This window comes from Anthonomus grandis, chromosome 3, assembly GCF_022605725.1.
Source record: "Anthonomus grandis grandis chromosome 3, icAntGran1.3, whole genome shotgun sequence".
Lineage (NCBI taxonomy): Eukaryota > Metazoa > Arthropoda > Insecta > Coleoptera > Curculionidae > Anthonomus > Anthonomus grandis.
Genome location: NC_065548.1, coordinates 17,846,584 through 17,871,803, shown reverse-complemented (window position 1 = coordinate 17,871,803; position 25,220 = coordinate 17,846,584). Strand labels below are relative to the sequence as shown.

At 30.2% G+C, this 25,220-nt stretch overlaps 1 protein-coding gene across 1 annotated transcript in view; it reads right to left on the bottom strand.

Annotated features, from left to right (window-relative positions):
* Nucleotides 1–25,220, bottom strand: part of LOC126733841 (neurogenic locus Notch protein) — a 143,232-nt gene that overhangs the window by 53,043 nt on the left and 64,969 nt on the right. The window contains exon 5 of the mRNA XM_050437253.1: nt 19,476–19,609. Within this exon, the coding sequence (XP_050293210.1) occupies nt 19,476–19,609 (134 nt within the window). The remainder of the gene's footprint in view (nt 1–19,475; nt 19,610–25,220) is intronic.

The window sequence follows — 25,220 nt, the reverse complement described above, 5'->3', positions numbered from 1 at the left end:
AAATTATGCATATTAAATTTTATTTACTGAAACTATATAGTTTTCAAGGATTTGAAAACGAAACAAGGATACTAAAAGAAGTCAGGTTAGGTACAAAAATGACATTAACATTTTAACCTTAAGATATATATAAGTAGACGACAATAAAAGCAATGCAATGGTCGGTATTCTTATAGAACCACCATTACTTGGCCAGGTCTCGAAGCGCTCGGGGGCCCGATAGTTAGGCCGGTACTCGTGGTGCCCCCGGGTGGTTCCCGCGATGGTACAACGATCGCGGGTTCTCCCACATAAGCGCACCACCCGAGGCTCGACACGTCTACTTTTTAGTTGGGTGGGTACACTTTGATTTTGCTTGTCAAAAGAGTGCTGCATCGCCTGATTATATAGAGCTTTTTTTTATGAAAAATTAATTTTAAAGATTTTAGTATCTCGCTATTGAAGCATTTACTATAAAATTTTGACAGATAATCGAAAGTCAAAAAAACTGAAAATAAAAAAAAAACTCTTTGAATGAAAGATACATTGGTGCTTTCACACTAGAAACAAATAACTAAAAATTTGAGCGATGGAATGGACGCTTTTGATAATAATTTAAACTAGACGTTTATGCTTATTTGTGAATACAATATCAAGTTCTTTGCTCGTTAGCTTTAAATAATTAATTTTTTTTTCCTGTTAGTTACCGAAGGTAAATAAATTTAAAACCATAGTAGCCAGTGTGGTTAAAACCGCACAAGTTTGATTAAACTCGTTCCTAGCTGTAACAAGCCAGTCTGCAAGTAGTGATTTTAAAGAATCCATGGATAAAAGTGAAGAGAAATAGATATTGGTTGCGTTTAGTATAAACTTCAATCAAACGAAATAAATTCGAGTTCTCAACTTATTCGATGTCAAATTTTCTAATCAAGAAAGGCATGTTTCAAATCGTGGCTTTAAGTTTAATTTACTCCTTACTGATAAGAAGCAAGTTAAGCATCAGAAGAAATTCATAAAACAAGCGAATTTTGTAACCCAGAAAGCGTAACAGGTGAAATATCTATATATTTATTTATTCACAGGACTTGCCCATTATATTATAATTACAAAACTGTAACTACATATATTATTAATGTTACAGGGCACTTAAAACATAAGCTATAAAATAAAAAAAAATAATCTTTCTCACATGCCCAATAGTCTAATCACAATACATTATATTTACCAAAACTGAATCAATCAAGCAAATAAATATTTTTCAAGGAACACTCCCAATCAAACTGACAAATGACTTGTAAGGCATTCTTCATAAAGAGGTCAAATTCAATCAAATCTCCTCATAAAGAGGTCAATATCTATAGGAAAAGAATTCGCTAATTTAGAGGATCTTGAAATGAATGAGTTTAACCCCAGATTAGTGCGCCTATAGGATTGATTACATATTCGTCTAACATATCTTGTTTGCTTTTATTGGAACAGTAAGTTCTAAGAAATTTCACAGTTGAGGATTATCCACTAGAGAGGTCATAAGTTTAAAAAACATTTTTTCATCAGGTTTATCTCTTCTAGCCTTCAGAATGGGCAGAGAAAAGCGCTAATGGATAGTTCCACAGTCATAATGAAAATCCTCCAGAGGCATAATATCAAACTTACAACCCAGAAAACGTAAAAACTTTCTATGAACCTGTTTAATTCTGTGAATGTGACAAGTATAAGCGGGATTCCATACAGACGAACAATACTCAGTAATAGGTCTAATTCAGAAACAATATATTTGTCTCACAGATAAAGGATCAATAAAATCAACAATACGTTTCACAAATCCTAACATTCTTAGAGCCTTGGATATCGTTTTATCAATGTGTGCTGCAAAAGATAACGAGCGATCAATTGTACGTCCACAATACAGGGCACTCCACTTAATGAGGAGCTGTTGATCTTATACTCAAAAATCAAATTGTTTTCCTTCTTTGAGAAACAGAGAAATTGGTACTTAGATATATTCAATTTCATGCCATTACATTGTCACCACAGCTCCAGCCTTTCCAAAATAGCCTGCAGTCAGCGGAAATTATGAAGGGATGACTAAGACATAAAGCACTTGAGGTCATCAGCAAAACAAATAAATCTTGAGTAAAGGAAACACTTAGAAATGTTATTAATAAATACATTAAACAAAAGGGGACCGAGGAACATCTGAAGGCACAGTAATTTCTTTAGAACAAGTACTATATACCCTTACTAATGCGATTGAGTGCGATCTTTAAGATAACTCTGAATCCACATGAACATACTACCGCCGATACCAGCAACTTCCAATTTCTGAATTAAAATAGTATCATTGACCCTGTCGAATACCTTAGAGAAGTCAGTATATATTGCGTGAACCTCACCGGAACAATCCAAGATCTCCGACAGATAATCAACGTATGTTAATAAATTAAGATTAGTAGATTTTCCTCTGAGGAAACCATATTGTTCATCCAAGATAGTACAAGATAATAAGTTCGATAAAAATACAATGACAATTTTTTCACATAACTTAGGAATGATGGTAGTGTTACCTACTGGTCTATAGTTTCTAATATCTTCCCTATTTGCATATTGGATTTAAATAGCTGACGTTCCAAGATTTAAGAAATATTCCAGTTGACAATGATTTGCTGAAAATAATGTGTAAAGTTCGAGAGATTATAAAACTGCAACACTGTAACAAAGCTGAAGGTACTCCATCAGGAACAGGGCCCTTATATGTTTTTACCTTTATGATTCGTATATAGAAGAAATCGGAATTAAAGGGGCCAAAAGATAAATCGTCAGGTCTAATCAAGTCACTATCAATACCATAAATAGACCTAAAACATTCTGCAAAAAGGTCGGGCAGCTCAGGACCCAAACTACATCGATTATTGCCATAGAATATAACAGATGGAAAGTTTTCAGCCCTATGTTTGGAATTCACAATCTTCCAAAACTATTGAATGATTCTGTCAATCAACAAGGAAGACTCACAACGAGTAGCGTATTCTCTGTAACAATGTTTCGATAAGGTTTTACACGCATTTCGGAGCCCATAAAAATTTAAGTAATCCAAATGCTCACTAGTATCCTTAAAAATCATGTGAATCTGCTTTTTTGCTATAGTAAGCTTTTCCAGTTGGGGATTAAACCACTTGGGAAATATTGTTTAGAAACTTTTTTCTTAGGAACACTAATATCAATGATAAAACGTTTCAGACATATGATCAGGAGAATAAGGCAATAATAAATTGTTCCATTCTACGAGACCCAAATATTAATTTAAAAGAGGTTATATTAACATTATTAGCCTAAATCATAATAATACTCATCACTAAATGGTCCATTCATTCATTCCAGAAATAACATGGCAAGTTAAGCCATTGAGCTGAACAAGCAGAGGAGGATGATAATCATTTATGGGTGGATGGATGGATCATCAGCAAGATTGAACACCAAATCTGCATTTATTGTATAAAGTCAATAAGTATTTGAATTACAACTTTAATAATGATAATAACAATAATAGTCAATCTTATCACGTGACCAATCATCAAGTTTTAAAAAATATAAAAGGTAAAAGAGAAAAGGATAATTTGATTTTAGAAGCCGATAAAGGCAATTGTATTATTATTATGAATAGGGTTGATTTCATATGTCAAAAGTCAACGATTTCCTAAACTCTGATAGGTTTTGTTGCTTAAACTCAAATCCGACAATCAAATTTGCTTCTTCGTTTAAATCTTCAACATTTCTCTGAGAAAAAAACCATTGCTTAGACCCCTTTATACTATTTGCCGAAAATAAATAAGCTTGATTGTCCTGTCCGTCCAGTAGTTTTTTACATAAATACTCCCACTTCCAAACGTTTGTCTTGCCTAACATCTACATTATCCTCTCGTTTAAATTTTATTAACCCTTCTTAAATACAAAATTCTTTTCAACTAACAGAAACAAGAGATATCTCCGAGTACCACAACAATCCTGGCTTATATGCTTTGATGTGACGAATCTTTTACCTAGCATACCTCCCGATGATGTATTGTTATAATCAGACAAATGCTTTTTAATATGACTAAACTACCTTCTTACTTGATATTTGATTTATGCTTATTAATTGATTATGTGCTTCTTTAAAATTTCTTGTAGTTTGATAGTCATTTTTTTAAACAAAGTTCGGGTTTGGCTATGAGATCCAATCTTTTTCCATTTCTTGCTGATATATTAATTTAGAATATGGAACAAAGAATTAGTGAATATAATCTTCTTAAAAAACTTGTTAGGGCATGGTTCGGTACCTCGACGTTATTTTTACCGTATTTAATGAAACCAAAAAAGATCTGGAGTACTTCCTTAAACTAATTAATTCAATTCATCCTAATATCGAGTTCAATACTATTTCATTCTTATTCTAATTCATTCTTCTACGAAATAGAGAAGGATTCTTCTCTGCCATTTTTGTACCTTCTAATTATAAATAATAATAACTATTTTGAGTCTGAAATATACCATAAGCCTTCAGCAACAGACACAGCCATATCCAACAATTCAGATAAGTCAGAGTTAATGATTTCTGTCAGAAGGGGTTGAAATTGGACTTATTGCAAGCATTTGAAATAAATAGAGCCATTAAATCTCCTAACTTTATTTGCGTTAATAAACAAACTAACTTTGAAAGCTTGCGATTTTTTTATTCAATTAGCTCCTGTGAATAGATAAATAATAATTAATATATTCTCCCTCTCTGTTCAGAAAAAAAATATTAATTTTCCTTTTATTAATACACGTATACAGAAGTTTCTTATCCTTCTTTGTTCTATTTTACATAAATTGTAGATATCTAAGTCTGACCTGTATCAACGTTTTAACATTTTGCATGTACTTAACATAGATGCCTCCTAGATGTATTGTTTTTAATATTATATTATTTCTATCAGTATCAAAATATCAATGTTTATCTCAATTTTAAGACTTTTTTTATGTGTTTTATATAGTTCTGATAGGCTTTTAGTACTTATTAAGATTAGAAGTTTATGATTTCTGTGTTTTTTTAGTATCTGATGATAGTTATTACAATAGCCGAAATGCATAATACATGGGTTTAAAGATGTTTTGCGTTTTATTATGGGGAGAACGACAACCTTCTTAATCTTTATAGTTCCACTCCTCTGCTAAGTATGGATGTCTACACTTTTATGAAATAAAGTCGTGTTCAAAATATATTATATATGTAGTCACATTAACGCAGTATCCCACTATTTTTTCTTAAAACCAACCATTTTAGGACTCATATTTATGTAGGCTTTTGGTGGGTATTTTTGAAAACAGAAAAAGAACTAAAAAGTCAATTAGAGCTATAGAAAAAATTTCCGACCGAAAACTAATTATTTTAACAAGTATGCCTCAAAAGTTCTAATATATGCTTTAAAATTTTATCTACCTATGATTACAGTAGCTAATAATTAATATCTTTTCTAAGTCTTTCATATATGTTTCTTAAGTCCTACATTAAAAAACCTTTTAAAAAATCATAGATAAGCACTGACATGTACAATCTATGGCATTTGTAGCTGCCGACCGAGTTCCTCACATAGCCTATCTAAGAACTTGGACTAGTAAACCAGTTTTATCTAGTAAAAATTATTAGGAACGGTAGCTTTTCATTGATGTTCTGACATCCTTTAATGTAAAAAATATGTAACAATTTTTAATGCTTCATTGCATTAATTTGAGATTTAGTTTGCTTAATGGCTGTTAAGAAAAGTCATTAATAAAGCTTTATCAGTTAGGACTGACTATATTAGAGACTAATAAAATTATTTATGCTATGATTGGTAATTTATAGGTAAACATAAATGCTTGCCGGATAGAAAAGCAATAAAGGTTTTAGAAAATATCCGTTAATAGCAACAATATATATCTTGTCAATCTTAATACGGATCTGAGATAAAATATCGTTCATAACGATGGTGGAAGAAAGATAACAGAAATCCTAAAGAAAAACCATCAATGCTCAATATGGTAACATCGGGAACTCCGTTTGATCCAAAAAAGGCGGTTCGCGGCGGAGGTTTGCAGAAATATCGTTCTTTTTGGTCATAGATCGGAATTTAAAGATCAATAAAAATATATTATTGCTTTTTAATTGGATGATCGATTTTAGATCTGGTCTTATTTGCGGTGGTGGACAAAGAGATTGAGATCTAAAAAAGTGAATTTATGAACATCGAGACTTTATACGATTTAGATAAACAAGAAGTTCATACGCAATAAAACGTATAGATTTTTTTTCAAGTCAGGTTGAAGTTTAAAAGATCTAAATGCGATTTCCTCAATTAAAATTATCTTTCCGAGTCAAACCGCACTAACTGGCTCGCCAGTCAAGATATGCATGGATAAGATGCACAAGCGCCCTATTTGAATAAAGGTCCAGTTACATAGTTCATTGGTATTCAAAACGAGATCCATGCCCACTGATGCCCTATTTTTCTTTAGTTTTTTTTTATATTTTTGTTTCTTGCTGGCTATAATGCGTGCGTGCAAATAGATTTTTACGTTGTCAAATGAATACAAATACTTAATTAGTTATATATTAGGTTTTGTAAGTAGGCGCTAATAGACATATCATCCATGTATTAATTTAGTTGAAAGTAATGTAGATGAATAACAACATCTATTGATATATACAGGGTGTCCGGAAATTACGTAGGATATCGGTGGGTGATTATACATGAAAAATTAATGCAACAAACTTTTTTCGAAAACTCAAAATTAAGGAAAATACAGGGTGTTAAAAATTTCTTTTTTTCTTATTTTTTTAATAAAAAGGTCTACTTAAACTTTTTAAGAAATGAGTTGCCCAACCTACTAGAAGATGTTCCTCTTCAAATAAGGCGTGAAATGTGACTGCTACAAGACGGCGCTCCACCTCATTTCGATGGAGCAGTGAAAGAACATTTACAGTGAAACCTCCCGATACGGACACCTCCAATAGACGGACAACTCCCTTGAGCGGAAATTTTTTTTGGTCATATGCTTTAACGGACACTCTCTCGGGCGGACGCGGACACCTAAAAGTGGTCCGAAGAACCGCTAAACCTTCTCTTGAGCGGACACAGAAAAAATTTAAACACGCAATCGGGGGTTGCATTGGCGCCAGAGCCTGGGTTTTCCCCGATACGACGGTACTCCTCGCATGGCGCCAGTTTGTCGGGATATTTTTGTGTTTTGACTGTTTTGTTAATGCATTTGGCTTTAGTTTATTGTCGTATCTTCTAGCGTTATTAGCGTAACAACCGATATGTCGTCGAAACGTAAAGTGATAACTCTTAAAGAAAAAGTTGACGTAATTGAGATTTTTAATAAAGACAAACTAAGCGTACGCGACTTAGTAAAATGGTTTGGAATAGGAAAAACACAGGCAGCTGAGATTATTAAAAATAAGGATGTTTTGTTAAGTAAGTTCCACTCAAATATAAATGTGAATGAAAAAAGAAGCTTCCTAAGAGAAGAGGGCAGAAATATTGACAGACAGTGCTATAAGTGGTTCAATAGAGCTCGAAGCAAAAAATATTCCATTATCAGGTAACATACTTCAATTACTGTATATTTTACATGTGCCTATTATCTTTTTAAGTTCAATTGTTAAAACGAAAGCCAAAGAAATCGCTGATGGTTTGGGGTATAGAACTTTCAGTGCATCAGAAGGTTGGCTGCAAAAGTTTCGTACCCGGCACAACAATCAGCCATCAGTGGGGAGGCCGCAAGTGTGAACTCTGCCGATGTCACGACATTTTGGGAGAAAGTACCATCTATAATTAAGAACTATGCTCCCAAAAACATCTATAATGCTAATGAGACTGGGCTATTTTTCCGAGCAGTGCTAAACAGGACTCTACATTTGAAGCGAGAAAGATGTATTGGAGATAAATTTTCAAAAGAGAGACTGACTATACTTTTTTGTGTAAATATGGAGGGACAAAAAGAAAAACCTCTAGTGATCGGAAAAACGGCCAAACCAAGGGCATTTAAAAATATTAATGTGAAAGAATTGCCAGTTACTTATAGGTGGAATAAAAAAGCTTGGATGACCGGTGAACTAATGGCCGAATGGTTAAATCAATTTGATAAAAAAATGATGCGTGAAAAACGAGAAATTTTATTATTTCTCGACAATGCATGTTGTCACCCAAAGGATGTAAGATTGAAAAATATTAAATTGATTTTTTTGCCTCCAAACTGCACTTTTATTATACAGCCTTTAGATCAGGGCATTATTAAGAGTTTTAAAACATTTTATAGGACAATCATTATTAAAAAACTTTTATTAGCCATAAATACTGCTGAATTAGCCAGAAAAATACACGTCCTAGATGCAATTTACTTTATAAACATTGCATGGGACCAAGTGACAAAGAAAACGGTTTAAAATTGCTTTATTAAGTCTGCCATTACACACTCTAATAGTTCAGAAAATAGAGCAGAAATACTGGAAATCTGGGAAAATGAAGACGACATTCCATTGTCACTTTTAGCTCAAATGTTGAGGAATAAGGATAATTTTGGAATGATAAACAATAATGATATCAACGAATTTTTTAATGTAGACAATGATTTAATATTGGAGCAAATTGATGACCTTCCTCTGGAGGTTTCGAATCAAGAGAAAGTAGTGGTATCATCCGATGAGTCAGAAGAGGAACACGTTGAGGAAGAAGAATTGATTACCTATCAACAGGCTTTTAATATGACGCAACAGTTAAAACGCTTCACTCAGGCTAGGGGTGACCTATCTGCTCTAGATTTACAATCTAAGCTTGATCTTCATTTCCAAGATACTTTGCTCAACAAAAAAAATCGACAAACGTCTTTATTAGAATATTTTAAACATAAACAATGATCTTAATTTGTACATGTGTTCCAAAATATTTACATATTATTTCTTAGAAAAATCTTTATATGTATGTATGTACTAGTTTAGTTTATTTTCGGTTTGTTATTTCATAAGTTTTTGTTTTGGTTTGTTTTTTAGGTTTATTTTTTTACATAATTATAATTATTTTGTAACCCTAATTACATACTTATTATCATTAAATAATTAATATTAAACTTGTTTAAAAAAATAACATGCTGTTTAATTTTGCTTCTGTGTGGACTTTTTCCCTTGGACGGACACCTCCGTTGAGCGGACACTTTTTGAAGGTCCCATGAGTGTCCGCTCAAGAGAGGTTTCACTGTATATCAAAATTTTTCAACAAAGATGGATTGGACGCGGCGGGTTTGAGCAATGGCCTCCCAGATCGCCAGATCTAAACGCTATGGATTTTTTCTTTTGGGGTTACCTAAAATCTCTCCTTTACAAGGTTCCTGTAAATAACCGTGAGAGCTGAGACAACGAATTATTGACAATTGTGAAATAATTAACAGAAGGAAGGCATATTCTATAGGATTCGTTGGAACTTCCAAAGATTAATTAATTTACGTATTGAAATGAAAGGGCAACATTACGAAAATTTTTTATGAAAGTATTACTTTAAAATTAAATTAGGTGTGTTATCGTAAGTAGTTATTTTATTTAACAAATTACCCTTTAACAATGTATGTTTTCAATGTTTGCTGTGTTAATTTTGAAAGTACGAATTTTTAATTATTAAAGGTACGGTTAATGTTTAAAGTTGTTTTTCTCGGAAACCGTTAATTCTACGATGATGCAACAAGCGCACCTTTTTAAAACATATTTTGATGCTCTTTACTAATTTGACATTCAAATTTATAAAAAGATTCAAACAAAAAATTCTAAGTCATTTTCCTAAGACAGCTTAAGCCTTTTGTCATTGATGACTAGAATCAAATTAATAGGGTTAATACAAAGATGCACTAGTAACATGCAAGCAAAACTTGGTAAAAATCAGCACACAAATATTTTTTTAACACCCTCTATCTTCCTTAATTTTGAGTTTTCGAAATAATTCGTATAAAAGTTTGTTGTATTAATTTTGCATGTAGAATCGCCCACCGAAATCTTGACGCGTAATTTCCGGACACTTTGTATAATATTTTGAAAAAACCTGCATTATCTATGCAAATGCTATAAAATACATATTAAAATTAAATAAAATTTTTAATAGGGAATAAGAATTAACATTTAAAAATACATAATTATGTATATTTGCTATAGAGCAATAATTTAATTATTTAGATTAGGAGAAATTTAGCCATAAAATATAGAATTTCTTGATGAGTTGGTTTTGATAGTTTAATTCTCATATGTGTTTTGTTTTCTGTATTTTATGCTGTAGGTTTTTCAAAAAATAAGTAAATTTAATATTTTGAGAAAAAACTATAGCTTTTATCAACATATTACCACTATCACTACTCTTAATTTGGGAATGCTTAAAATCCAATTTATACCATTAATATAAAAGATATTTTAGAGGCATTGCTAGTTATATCTATAATAAGATTACTTGCAGAATACAAATACTATTAATTTTAAGAATTTTCACATCTTCACTGTAGACCAAAAAAAATTAAATTTAAATTCTTAGTATTTTAAATCACTAATCAATTCGATTAGGTAATTTAAAAATACAGATAAATAATTACAAAGAACTTAGATAAATTTTTCTTGCCGTTTAAGAAGGTTTATTGTTAAAAAATAAATACTTATACTATATACTAAAAAAATATTAAATGATTTTTGTGCCCTTTTTTTCGTTTCCTTAAGCATAAATTATAGTATAGTCTATACCCATTTGGAAATAAAGAAATCCATTAAAAAATCGACGTCAAAGACATAAAGATTAAATAAAATTATTAATCTCCAATAAAAGCTCTGAAATTTTATTATTAATATAGAAAAAAATTAAGAAGAAACATATTTAGTGCGACGTAAGAATTGATTTAATGATTTAAAATTCAGTCATCAGAAAGCAAAAAATTGTTTAGAATTATAATAGTTTAATAGTAATTAGTGTTTTATTTCCATACAAAAATACATCCAATTTTCTGGTAGCCTGGAGATCAATTCAAAAATTCTTATATATTATGCCTCAATGAAAAATATTTATTTAAATATTATTTAGGAAAGTAAAATTACCATTCAAAAGATAAACGTAATTCTATTCAAGTGAAGTCCAAAATTAAATATTTATTTTAAATTTGTTTACACCGCATGATTAAAATTATAATACCTAAGGTTTGGATAACGAACTCGAGTGGTTTTCGGGGATAACCCTCGAATAAAAATAATAACAAAAATACAACCAAGCTGTAAGTAAATAAAGATTAAGTGACGTTATGTTTTAATACTGATACCACTTTACCTTGATCATGATTGATGATATTTGGAACTTGAATATTAAAGAATCCTGACAAAGCATCTTTGAGAAAGTATTAGATTATGCCAAAGTATTGGGCAATTTTTATGACGTGTTTAATTATTCCAAGGCATATGAGCCATAAATTTGAATCTCAGTTCAATAATGTATTCTAGTTCTTCATTTTTTGTTCAATTACGCTAGTAAAAATACTTAAAACATGTATCATTTTCAAATAAATATTTTTTTCAAAAATGCAATGAATAATTGTTACTCGAAATAAAATAATTCAAATCCACACGTGAAGGAATTAATCAGCTATTTACATCATTGATAATTTTCTAGTTATTAGTAAAATTTTAAAAATTTTCTACATTTTCCCTGCAGGCTCAATATCATTAAATGATTATGTTTTTATATCCTTTTTTAAGTCCCTTCAATTAGCATTTGAATAAATAATTTCCATATGAATACATTTTGGACGGTGCTTGTCATGGTAATCGTCGTCAAACATTGTATATTTAAGAGTACCATAATGTGACATAAAAGAGAAATTTTTTTGAAATTCTTTTTTTATGAAAAGTCTAGAGAAACTAAAAATAATTTATCAAAATTTCGGGATTTTTCAGAACCTTCAAAACTATTTAAAAATGTATAATTACAAGAATCCATTTTTCTCCTTTCTATGTATCTTATCCTATATAAAATTCACTATAAAATAAGATTCCTAAATGTAAAAAGCTTAGCATATTCTATAATTTTTATAACAGTATGTAATTTGTAGAGTATTTAAATCGAACATTCGAAACATGAAAAGAACAGCGGTACTTGAAAATATTCAATAGGCTCCTTTAAAACACCGTTAATTTGCTCATTCATTAAAATCAACTTTTGACAAATTACCACCGATAATGGTGCTTTATTATGTTTAATCATCTACGGATCACACAATTTTTCATAACAATAACATCTTTATTAGTACAAATGACTGTATAATTGATCCTGATTGAGAAGTGTATTTTATGCAATGGTTATTACGGAGCGGAATCTCGCGTATTACTGCATATACACATATGTATATAAATACATTTGTAATAGCTGAGATATTGCATGAAATAACGCATTTTTTTAAATATCTCATTTATTTCAGATAAGTAATTTAAAAGTTAATTTTATATTATTTAATTACTTTTTTTCAAGTTTCAATGAAGTTTATAATTTATTTTTTCAATTTTCTTCAGTTTTAACGCCGTTTTTAATAGAATCAAAAATACTTAATTATCAAGTAAACCTTTTAAAACGCATAATTTATAACTTTCATTAAGTAAGTTATTTAAACATAACCTCAACTTACGAGCGATCCGATAAGAAGGTGGTTAGCTGCATCAAGAAACCCGTTTTTAAAAATAATGAGCACCAAAAATCGCTAAAAGGCTTAATTCAATTTTTTTTTATCATTTTCACTTTGGAAAGTATCTTTTAAAAGCTATTTTGTATAATGAGGAATCTTCTGGTTTCAATTATTGTTATGCTTTTTTTTTTGCTGAAAACTTATATTTTGCGTTAAGGTATTTTATTTCAAGGTATTTTTTTTCATATGATAGTTCTTATTTATTTGTTTAAATAGTGTTTATAAAGATGTTAAGCGATCTAGAAGACTTTCCTAGAACACACATTATTGACCCAAAAAGCTCATATCGTTGGCTTAATTTTATAGAATTTTACGTCTTTCTATAGAGAGATAAGGAAATAAAAGTTTGAAAGATACATATCGTCAAACTTGAAGATGAAAGTTTTGCTTTGATCTAGTGATCCCAAAAGGTCCATATTGTTGAATTGCTGTTGCACATAGGAATCCTGATCGATTTTTACAGTCCACACGATAAATATTAGGTCTCATCGTAACTGCCTTTATTCTATTAAATTATTTTAAGAAATCGTTCAAAAAGAATCGTAGACTTCTTGGAAGCCAATAATATCATCAAAACCCTCATTTGGGTTTTACTTATCCAAAAATGCGAATTAAGCAATGTTTTGTTTAATGATTAAACAAGTAAATTTAAAGGGTGCATTTTGGAGTACCTACCTATCTAACAGAAATAGTTTTCATTAATGATTGTTCCTCAGAGTAAAATAAGTCGGTGTATCATTTATATTGATCTATATCATTTAAATTTTGTTTTAGCAGCCCTTTATTATTCAGGATAATAAATTCACTACTGCTAAAATGAACTGCTAAGCTGAAAAGATCACTAAAATGGATATACGTCTTCTAATAACCAAAAAGCATAAAAACCGCACTAAACAAATCTGCACTTTACGGCATATACATATGTCCATAACATATATATTTAAATCAACCCAACAAAGTTCCACTTACGATGGCCAGCGCACCGTAAAAGTCATCTACATGCACGCAGTAAAATAAGAATGGACGCTGTAAAACCCCGCAAATGATCTCGTATAGTATGTTTTTACGATATTTATAGCCGAAGAAAGTAGACCGAAGCAAATATTTAATAATCTTCCTTATAATAATTCATCTTTCTGAATGTGCCTCCCGAACCAACCCAAGCGATAAACCATGTATTGCGGTGTCGTGAACATTGTAAAAATTGACAGTCTCCATGTCTGTACGTCTACCGCGATGATGTATTGCCGATCGTAAATAGTTATAAATATATCGAGCACGAGATTTTTATATTACTAAATTAAAAGTTTATTGACATTATAGAATTTTTTCATGCTAGAATTTACATATGCTAATAGTATTTTTTGTATATTTCGTTTCTAGTTTGGTAACTTTTAAAAATGTGAATCATTAGCTACTTAAATAGGTTTTAATATCGATTATATAAAGGTTCTACCATAAAGTTTTCTTTATATTATTATACTTTTTAAAAGGAAACAATTAAATCAAAACGTTTAATCATAAAAATAGAATATTATTGTTCGGTTTCTATTTTCATATCCAGTCGATTAAATTTATTAAGATCTCGGTAATTATATCAGATACAGAAAACTTTTAGTCAAAACACCGTCAAAATTCTATTAAGTTATTCCGAAAAAACCAAAATGAAAAACAGTTTTCCTTACCTGATGTTTTCGGATTTATAAAAGACGTTTCGTTTTTTGGATATCATCATGAATCTTTATTTCTTATAGTCTACAGTCTTTTCAATTAGCTTTTTCATAATTATGATATGCATAATGATTGTCATCCACGGAGTTATTGAAAAATGGTTTTTTATTAATTTAGGAATATATTTTAAATAAAAAGTAAAAAAGAAATTTAATATTATAAAGGAGAAACGCTATTGCTAAAGGTTGCTATGTGTTTGTTAAACCTAATATTATTTTGCATTTTATAATTAACAATGAATTATTCATTGACTACTAGTAAGTTAATTAATACACGCATTTTATTTTAGGATCCTACTTGTAGACTTCAAAAAAATGCACTTAACTTAATACGAAGGTAATGAATGTTGTTACGGAGAATATTATTTTATTATTTATCAGGAAGTCACTTAAAATCAACAGTTCTATAAGATAAACTAATTTAAATTAAAAAATCTTAGATACTAATATGTTATGTATTTAATGTTAAATGTTACAAAAAACCTGTTTTATTAGAGAAAACATGTTGAAGTTTATTATTGACATTATGCAAATAAACCTATGGTGGAATATTTTTTACAACGTTATTAAAGATTTATTAATTTTATTTTAGTTTTATGTTCAACAAAACCTCTGTTTTCTGTCGTTCATTTTAATTTTAACTTTTTTACCTGAATTTCAAGTTTAGATTCTTCTGGCCAATTTATTTTTTGATTGTACACTTCCCAATGAACCCAATAAAAAACTACGGCTGTTAAATCCGAAGATCTAGCTGGCCATTCGATCATCTTCTTCTTCATAACAAATGTATACAGCCTAACAATATAATTTTACCTCTTTATAAAATCTAATCTTAGACGTAATTCAAATACTTAATTATTTAACACATAAAATAGTTTAAACTAATATCAAAAATAAATTTGAACTAAAAGATGTAATTGTCAGTTGATATTCACTACTTTCCTTGGCCTTGGAACTAACCAAATGATATTGCTATAACAAATTTTAACATGCAGATATTAAATATAAATGGAAGAACGAAACCTAAAAAACAAGCCATTTGTTATATATTGACGGCCAAAAATTGATAGCAAACAATGATGAAAACTCACAAAACAACTAGAATTATGCTAGATGACATACACATGTAATTTGGCCTTGAAAAGTATGCTAAAGCGAGTTTCGTCAAAAGGAAATTTCAAAGTAAAGAACACATCCAGATTAGTCAAGAAAACACCATTAAGTCATCAAAACAACAATATGTCAGTATTGACAAAAATTATGGAATCCAATAAAAGAAGATAAAGAATATACTTCAAATAAAGTACTGCGAAAGAATTATAACCACCCTAAAAATCCAGCTAAATGCAAAAAAAAATGTCATTACATCACTTGCTATACCCGTCATCCAGTATCGTTTTGAACATAATATTAAATAAAAAAGTTGATAGACAACAAAAAAATTACTGAATATCTAATATCTATCAAGAAAGAGTATAGGAAAAGGTTTAGTAAGCATATAGACCAGTCACACTATTTCTATTCAAGAATAGCAATATCTGAATCTAAAAAGCAAAGTATATTAGTATGCTATACAGACAGATTGAAAAGATTAATGCACCAAATCGAAGAGCTGAAGAGTTTCACCAATCCCAGTGAATTTGTACTTTCAAAATGGTAAAATCGTTTAAAGAAAAGCTAAAGAACAAAAAGAAACGAGAGCAAATGACCAGATGGAAAGAAAAAGAATTACTAGGACAAATAATAATAGGGGCTGAAAAACACATCATTAATACAGAACAATCATGGAAGTGGCTTACTAATCAAAAGTTAAAAGAAGCGACAGAAGCATTAATAACGGCATGTTAAGAGTCAAGCCATCGCACCTAACTTCATGAGAGCTTGAATTAAGAAAGCTAGCATTGGCCCTAGATGTAGAGTTTGCCGTAATTACAATGAAACTATTCGTCATGAAGTATAAGGATGGCTTATTCTTGTAAAAAACATGCAGATGGATCGTCTGCAAGAAATAAAAGATACAACTTGAAGGGAAATGGTACGAACATTGCCCAGCTCTAAAAATGTCTCAAAGCAAATAAGCTCTAATTTCTAAAAATACATTCAAAGTCATCCAAAAAGTCCCTGAAAAAAATAAGCCCTAGGTACTACAAAAATCTGTTGTATTGAGCACTGCACACATAGTGTGTAAAGTACTTTCAACCCACCTAACATGGAACCGCCCTAGGTGCACGAAGTGCACTTTTAATAATAATAAAACAAAATTATTTATACTTTATACAAAACTTATCGGAAAAGCTTATAGGCAAATGCAAGTACCAACATATGTATATTAAATTATTGAAATGGTAAGCAAACAGACTATAGAACTAAATAATTTAATAAAGCGTCCATAAGAAAGATAGTTTATGAAGATAACCAAAAAACAAGACTCGTATTATAAAACTCAAAGAACCATGCAATAGCCGACAAAAAAGAGGAATCGAAATTTTGCTTTTAGCTTAAGAATTTTCATATTTTTTGACACCATATTACAAATTGCCAAATTTAAACTTTTTACATATCCTATAGTTACCAAAATCCCAATAGTAGGTTCCGAATTTGTAACAGCTTATATATTCATCTTGAAAATATATTCATATGCTCATAAATGACAGCACTTTTACGTAAGTTCAAAACAATACAATTGTAATATTTTTCCCACACCTACCGATAAAGATAACTTCGTAGAATCTTACCACGCAAATTTTTCCCTTATCACTTGACCACAATAGACCAACAAACAAATAATATCAGTACTATTGCCAAATCCGCGATTAAGGTCTAGAAGCACCGTTCAGCATTCCCACGGTAAGGAGTACTGTTTTGGTACTGCCTACGCCTGTCGCTTTTTCTGTATGTCGCTTATCACCGGCAGCACAGATACAAAGTAATACTTTTGCGGTTTAGAATTTCCTGCATTTGGGATTTGGATCCTGATATATTTTGTTTTTGTTATTTTACGCACGGCCTATTTCGTATTATTATTTAACAGTCAGATATTATTATCAGCTACTCCTGATAAGTTTTAACCGATCCTAAGACGACAGGCTTACTGTATATTAGACATATTTAAAATTTTTACAAAGTAAATTACCAGTAACACTAGATGCAGTGATTCTAGATTAGAAATTTAGAACGTAGAAGATTTTGTTGCGAAAACTGAATTTGGTAGAAATATTTGAAAACTTATTTTAAGGTATTTTAAAATTTTTTATTTTCGCTCCTAGATTGATAAATAAATGAGTTGAGCATAAATTTATTCCTAGGTTTCAATGTTTTTCTAGCCCTAAATCACTAATAACGCAAAGCATCTGAAATTAAGCCATAACAACAAATTTTTTACGTACCAGTAATAGCAGCATATTCCTTAAAATATAAATAGGTTTGTATATTTCATATAACTGACCTCATTTCCTCAAAAGATATACCAAAGAAGAACATGGTTCAACTAAAATAATTTTTTATTACTTTTCTTTTAACCGATCTATTTGAGTTAAATTTTAACTGAATATCAGGAAACAAAAGCATGCTTTTGTATAAAAATTAAGCAGGTTTTTTTCGGCACATCTAATATAAGTACAAAAGTGCGATTTTTCTATATATTAGACCATAGAAAAATGTTTATAGAAATAAAACAAATTAATCATTAAAAAACCACATTGAAGGACTTCAAAGTAGAATTATAATTCTCAATCTTCAATTTAAGCAGATTTTCAAAATGACGTTAGTTAAACTTATAACGCATTATATCATTAAATATTTTCCATTCAAGACCTTTTTTGGTATCTAGGATAAATTGATATATTTTATAAAAATATATTTTATTAATAACTTTGGCAAAAATTAATACAGATACTAACTTCCCACAAAAATACATTAAAACATGAACATTACAGTACTAAAAAAATGTATTGCTTATGTCATTTAAGATGTCAGAATGGTGTACCAACAAACGTGAATACTATACAATATACAAATAAAACATTGTAGTACCTATTGATTTTGAGGCGAGGTACTCGATGCCATGTCATTCAAGTCATCCTCGATATGTACTTACATACGTCTGAAGCATATGGCGGTCGGAATGTTACGGCTGTCGACCAAAAAGGAAAAACAGTACGGCTTTTATTGTTTAGCATGATGAGAATTCAAATTAGTACAAGTGTTGAGAATTTTTGTTTATGTATAAATCAAGTAAGTTTTAAGAAATTATAAATATTGGTTATTGTTACTTCTACATATTAAAGTGGAGGATAATTTTGGATAACCTGTCAAATCAAGAATATACTTTTATTTACTTATATACAATACAAAAAAATCACTTTAGCTAAAGCAAATCTTCTGCAGAACATCCTATTACAATCACTGGAAAATATAGTAAAAATGCATAAAAATGCTTGATTTTTTAATCTATTCGGAATTTTAACAAATGCAATACAATTAGAGTGTTGATTATGTTGATTTTCTTGTTGATTATTTGTTGAAAAACCCCAGTCTTTTGGCCTTTAACCATACATCGGTATACAACATTTATCCAAGACTGGAAATCCGCATTCAAGGATTATGGTTTATCTGAGATCGCTTTAAAATACTAATTTAAAGCTATTTTAATTAAATTATTTAGCACCAGCTAGACTACATAAACGTTTGCTATTTGGGGCTAAAGATCTCGAATATAATATTATTTATTTGGTATTAGAAGCTTTTGAAGAAACTTAGATTCTGACTTATATTAATTTACTTTTTTCATGAAATACTTGATATATCTTCTAAAGATATTTCATATTTTATAGATTATTCTATAAAAAAAGTATCTCAAAACTACGTAACCTCGTAATACTCGAATATAAACTGCGCTTATTTAAGACCCATTACTATGCAAAGGTATCGAACTTACCTGTAGGTACCTTATTAGGTAAAATTGACTTTTCCAAGAAATCGTTTTTTAACCTTATTAAATATATAAAATATTGTACTTACCAGAAGGACATTCGCAAGTATAACTATGCTTATCACCTGGCCGACAAAGGCCGCCATTATCGCAAGGGCTTGGATCACATGGTATGTATTCGTTTTCACAATTCTGCCCGGTATATCCTTCACTGCAGGTACATCTAAAAATAACCATATAACCTTTAAGTGATTAAAGAATATACATTCTGAATAAGAAAAAAACTCATTGCCTAAATAAATATCCATGTTCCACGACTACCTACACGTCGATTGGAATAACAATGGCTCTAACATACGAAGAAATATTGTAGTAGTATATTACAAAAAGACTTTTTTTAAGCGCCAATTAAGGGGAACAATGCGGCACATACAACGGCACCAAATCGGCTGACTAACGACCCCACAGTCTGATTAAGTTTAGAGGCTCTGCCCATGGTAAATCAACGCTAAGACTGTGCAGGGCTGTTAAAGTACTATAATCGGCTTTGTTATGGTACCGCAAGACAAAGAAAATGTATTAGAAAGCCGTACCGAACTAATTGCAGTATGCCGGGTAAGGAGGTGCATTGTTGCATCACACACCCACCTTGCTTTACTTTGGTACTCGAGATATTGGTATTGCATCCTACGGTTTAGTATGTATAGCACTTTATATGGGAATCTCATCTTTGATTGAAAATAGATTTTCCATTTAAATTTTGTAAAAACTACATAAGGTCACGGTAATGTTTTATGATTTAGCACAAGCCTTTGATTGTGTGTCATATAGAATACTGCGCAAAAGCTAGAAGTTAATGATTTCAAGGGATATATGCAGAGATGGCTTAGATCTTATCTCACTAATGACAGGACCCAAAAAATTATTTTCGGTATCTTTTCCTTTGCCGAAGTGAGTTTCAGTGCCACAAAGTTCTCGCCAAGATTCGCTTCTGTTTCCGCTTTAGTTTATCACTAATAAGAAATGGTTTTGTGAAGCTTTTGCTGATGATACCGCTTTACTTTATTATGACATGGATAGACAAGTTCTTCTAGATAGGGTGAATGAGGACTTAATATAAAAAGTTGGTGTGATTCTCACTTTCCTTGACATGTCATTTTAAATACGGAACCAATTTAAACAGCAAATTTCAATACATTTTATGATTAGTTATATAAGATTAAAATTTTTTAAGCATGTCAAGTAGTTGTTTTAAGCTAGCAACAGAATGTTTTGCAATAAGCACAATTAAAACAAATTAAGCAAGGAATTAGCTACTTCCTTGTACTTTTTATGTTTTCCTAAATTTTCATTTAGGGTTACGGGTGTTTCACGGTAGCTACTTCACATTTCTTAATTATCCGACTTGTTGTTTACATATGAACTTCAAGATATACAGCAATGAACTCTTGCAAGCAACACTTCACTGCTGAATCAAAATTTAATGTTTTTTAAATCTTGAAATAATATGAAATTATGAGCGCATCATCATCAATGAATGCACTACCTATAAAATGCTCAAGAATGCCTAAGCCTTCTTAAAGAGCTAAAATTTAATTAAACTAGTAGTTTAGGATATACCTTTGCCACAAAATTTATCCAATAATGTTCCCCAAGAAGAGATATAATTTATTCAGTTATGGTTGTAATGATAAGGGGAAAATTGAGGAATTAAATAAAGTCATTTGACAGTTGTTTCCAGTAATTTAATAGAACTAACAAGAAGAAGAATAGGAAGACGAAGAAAAAGACAAAAAAAAAAGAAGACGAACTGCTAGTCTTGCAAGAGCCAAATGAGGTTAAGCTATTGTATATTGGGTTAAACTAGTGAGTATTACAGAACAGATAGTGAATTATGACCGGAATAACACAAAAAAAACATTTAATTAATTTCTGAGATAACTATGCGAAATATTAATAAAATACGTGTTATTATGCATATAAAGTAGCAGCGTGAGAAAATGACCGGCATACATTCAGTAAGTGAGAATAAGTACATATATTTAATGTATAGGGGTTGGCTCAAAAAAAAAGTACCGGAATAAGGGTTTTTAGTGGAATATTCAAAAGATATTCTAAGATTCGTCCAAGTCTAGTAGTCTGGCTGAAGAATTTCCATTTGCTATTAATTTTATAATTACCGTATTATAAAGGCAACATGACCCAAATTTTGGCCTGCAACTAAATAATTTCTATGATTACATTTCAGTAACTCTCATATGTATAGATATCCTGATATATGTATTTTTACGACTTCCTTTAAGCCTCTTAAATCTTCAATAATTTATCGCCATGTTTATAAAGTTTAATTTTTTTTATGATTTGTGGCTCGATTATCATGAGCTTGAGTAAACATAAATTAATTATTTTAATCTCTCTTTTTCTTAAATCTACCAGAAGACATTTTTCTCAAGTCATTCTTTCGTGCACCTGCTTTAATTTCCTCTTCAGTATTGAAATTCTTATCGCCGGTGGCTACAGTAGCGAACAAATAACACTTTTTGCTGTATAATTAATATAGTAGGTATTTTACTTTTTGTTGAAAGCGTCATCGAACAAAGAAAGTTTTATGGTTTTGCCTTAATAATAACGAATGCTGATTTGGACATATCACTTAAATTTAATACCTGTGGTTTACAAAAAGAAAATTATACATATAATAAACAAATAAATTTCTTATAAAATTTACGTGAATATTAAAAATTGGATATGTCGATTAGTAATTTCCTGTATTTATTTTTACACAATATTTGATCAATACAACTAGCTAAGGTAATTACTGGAAAGGATATGTGTTCTCGATGTTCAATGGTTATTTGTTTTCTAATCTTATGGAAAAGGAACAAATAAAGACAAAATCCAACAAATTGAATGTGGTCACGTAAAGATTTTATTTTAAGTATCATTATTTCTTTGTGTAAACTAATAAAACTTTTCTTCCCTTCAACCATTTAACAAATAGTTTTTTTAATTCTTCTCAACCTAATGAAATCTGCAATTGTTTATTGAGCACACGTACACTTAGAGACATACTCTTCGATCCCTGTAAGGCATCTGATACACCGTGTCGTAACACGTACTAACCGGATTTTTTGCGGCTGATTCTTACGTCCTTTACGGCAGCGCGTTTTCATAGAAATCCTTCTTAATTAAAGGCCAATTAAAACGGCCTTTATTTGGCCGTATTATCATTTAATCAAGGAAAGAATTGGAAAGGTATTATTTGCCTCTTAAATTTCACTTTATAAATACCAATTTTAAAGATACACAAGTTTGAAAAATATTAACTAATGCAAAAAAAGCAATGAGCATTATGTTAGAGTTCAGGATATAAATTAATTAGTGATTGAGCATATTTAAAAAAAATGGGGAGAAATTAAAAATATCTATTTATCTTAAATTGTTTTTCTCATTGGAATAATAGCGCCTAGAGGTCATCAGGATATTCAAAAAAACGCAATTAAGCAGTAAGTTATGTAAAAACGCGATAATCTGTAAAATAAAAATAAATAAAATCATTTTGTAACTTTAATGGCCCATTGGTTACAATAAGCTAAACTCAACTTTATTTATTAAAACACAATGCTAATCGTCGTTGGTTGCTCTCACATTCCAACGAACGTATTTTGCCTTGGAAATAAATTTAATAATTTATTGAAAAAATACAACAATACAATATATTATTTATGGTAACTCTTCAAGAGTATATATGACCCGAAGAAATTTGTTTTATTGACTGTATATATAAGTAAATACAGGTCTGCTAGTAAATTAAAGATTCAAGTGGCTCCGACAACCGTCTCGATACTCAAATATTTAGCTTCAAGTGCAGCACTTGTATTCAGATATGTCATTCGTCGAGTGTATAATGACTTTCAGGAATTTTCTACTTAAAATGAATGAGGTGTATGGCTCGGAATAATTATTATTATTGGTCTTGGCTTAAGAATAATACTAACAGATTTACATTTTAAATACATTTGTTGTATACTGGGAGAGTAAATTTAATTATCCTTTTTTAGTAGACACAATACAAAACATATAAATATAGAGATTCTTTTATAAAACGTTGTCGTTTGAGTGATTTTCAAAACCTACATGATTTTTAAGCATAACTTAAATGGTTCCAATTTTCATTTTCTAGTAAACATACAATTTTCGCTATTGTCTCTATAAATATACTAAACTTAAGTATTAGTTTAATATAGTAAATATTCTGATTCAACTTCTTAGAATAATTTTTATAAAAAGAATTATATAGGTCCGGTAATAATACCATGCATAGTCGACCCATCGCATTGTATTGTGTAAGCGACCATATAATAAAAACCGGAACTATTACGAAGACCCACATTGACCCCTGGGGGTCATCGAAATTGCGGCGACTGGTTCACAGAGGTGTATCAAGTCCCTAAGACGGCGAAACACGTTTTTTATTGTTTTCAAGGTATTTTTTCGGCCATGGTCCGGGCTATAGGATAAGTCCCATACCACGGTTTAATGGCATGGGAAATTATCTAGTAGAAAAAAGTAACTTGTTATGCTGCTTTAAAAAATTTAATCTAATAATGTTCTACGTTTTTTGGAACATATACTTTGTTCTCTTACTTTTGGGTTAACCATGACCAAACATGTATTTGTCTTTTATATATACGACAAATTCGGATTATAATAGCAATAGGTTTGAACTTTAGCTTGTAAAAAGTAACTCTCGTAGTGCTCTAGATTTCAAAAAAAAATCAATAGGTTAAAAATCGAATAAGGAAATAACGCAGCGTACACACGTCCTTTGTGTATTGTAAATAAAGTACCGATTGTACCGATCTGTATGGATGAATTCATTACGATTATAAATAGAGAAAACATTTGCAATATAAGCGACCTTTTTTTGTTTTTGCACTGCACGTGGAATTTATTTAGCTAGGAGTTAAAATTTTCTATGGGCGAAATAAATTATGTATGTAATTTCATAAAATATTGGTCATGGCCATTTAAGTTAAGCTTAAAAAGTATATAGGTTTCGAAATTGTGGGTTTACATTATATGAAGTTTAAAAATTACACCAGCATTATTTTAGGTATAACTTAAATATGTAATATCTACAATTGTTTTTAAAATATAAAAAACAAAATAATAATATTAAATGTTTAACATTTACACAAAATGGATTATAGTTGTTAGCGGTTTTTAAGATCAAATTTTCGTAATTTAAAAGTTGCAAATTTGTAAATTTATTCAGCTGGTAGTTAAAGATCTATGGACTTAATCATTTATATAATTATGAGGTGCACATAAGCTGTTCTACCCATAATCCATAGTGAATGGATATTATTGCTGTTCCTTTACCTATTAAACCATTAACTTTCATAAAATTAATTTAAGAAATTAGGAAAATATTAACCGTACCTACTTAAGTTGTGCCTAAAAGTAAAATAAATATTTAAATTTTAATGATGTAGGTGTAGATTTGTAAAATGAATTATTCACATACTCTTGATCTTTTAGTGTCATAAATAAAAGAGGAAAAAAAAATATTTTGACTTATGAGCCATAAATGATAAAAAAATCAACAACAAAGCTCATGCTTATCCTTAAGGTAATAAAATTCTTCAAGTAGATTTCCTAAAAGAACTTCATAAAAAATTTCAAAGACTTATTTATTTAATACGCCTTTTTTTCTTAATTACGGCCATCAAGATCAAAACCCCCTTGGTTCAATAAAATAAAAGTTAAAAGCTGCCTGGAGTCCATCGCTTGAGATCGCTTTTTGTGTTTGGACAAGCAATTAGCAATGT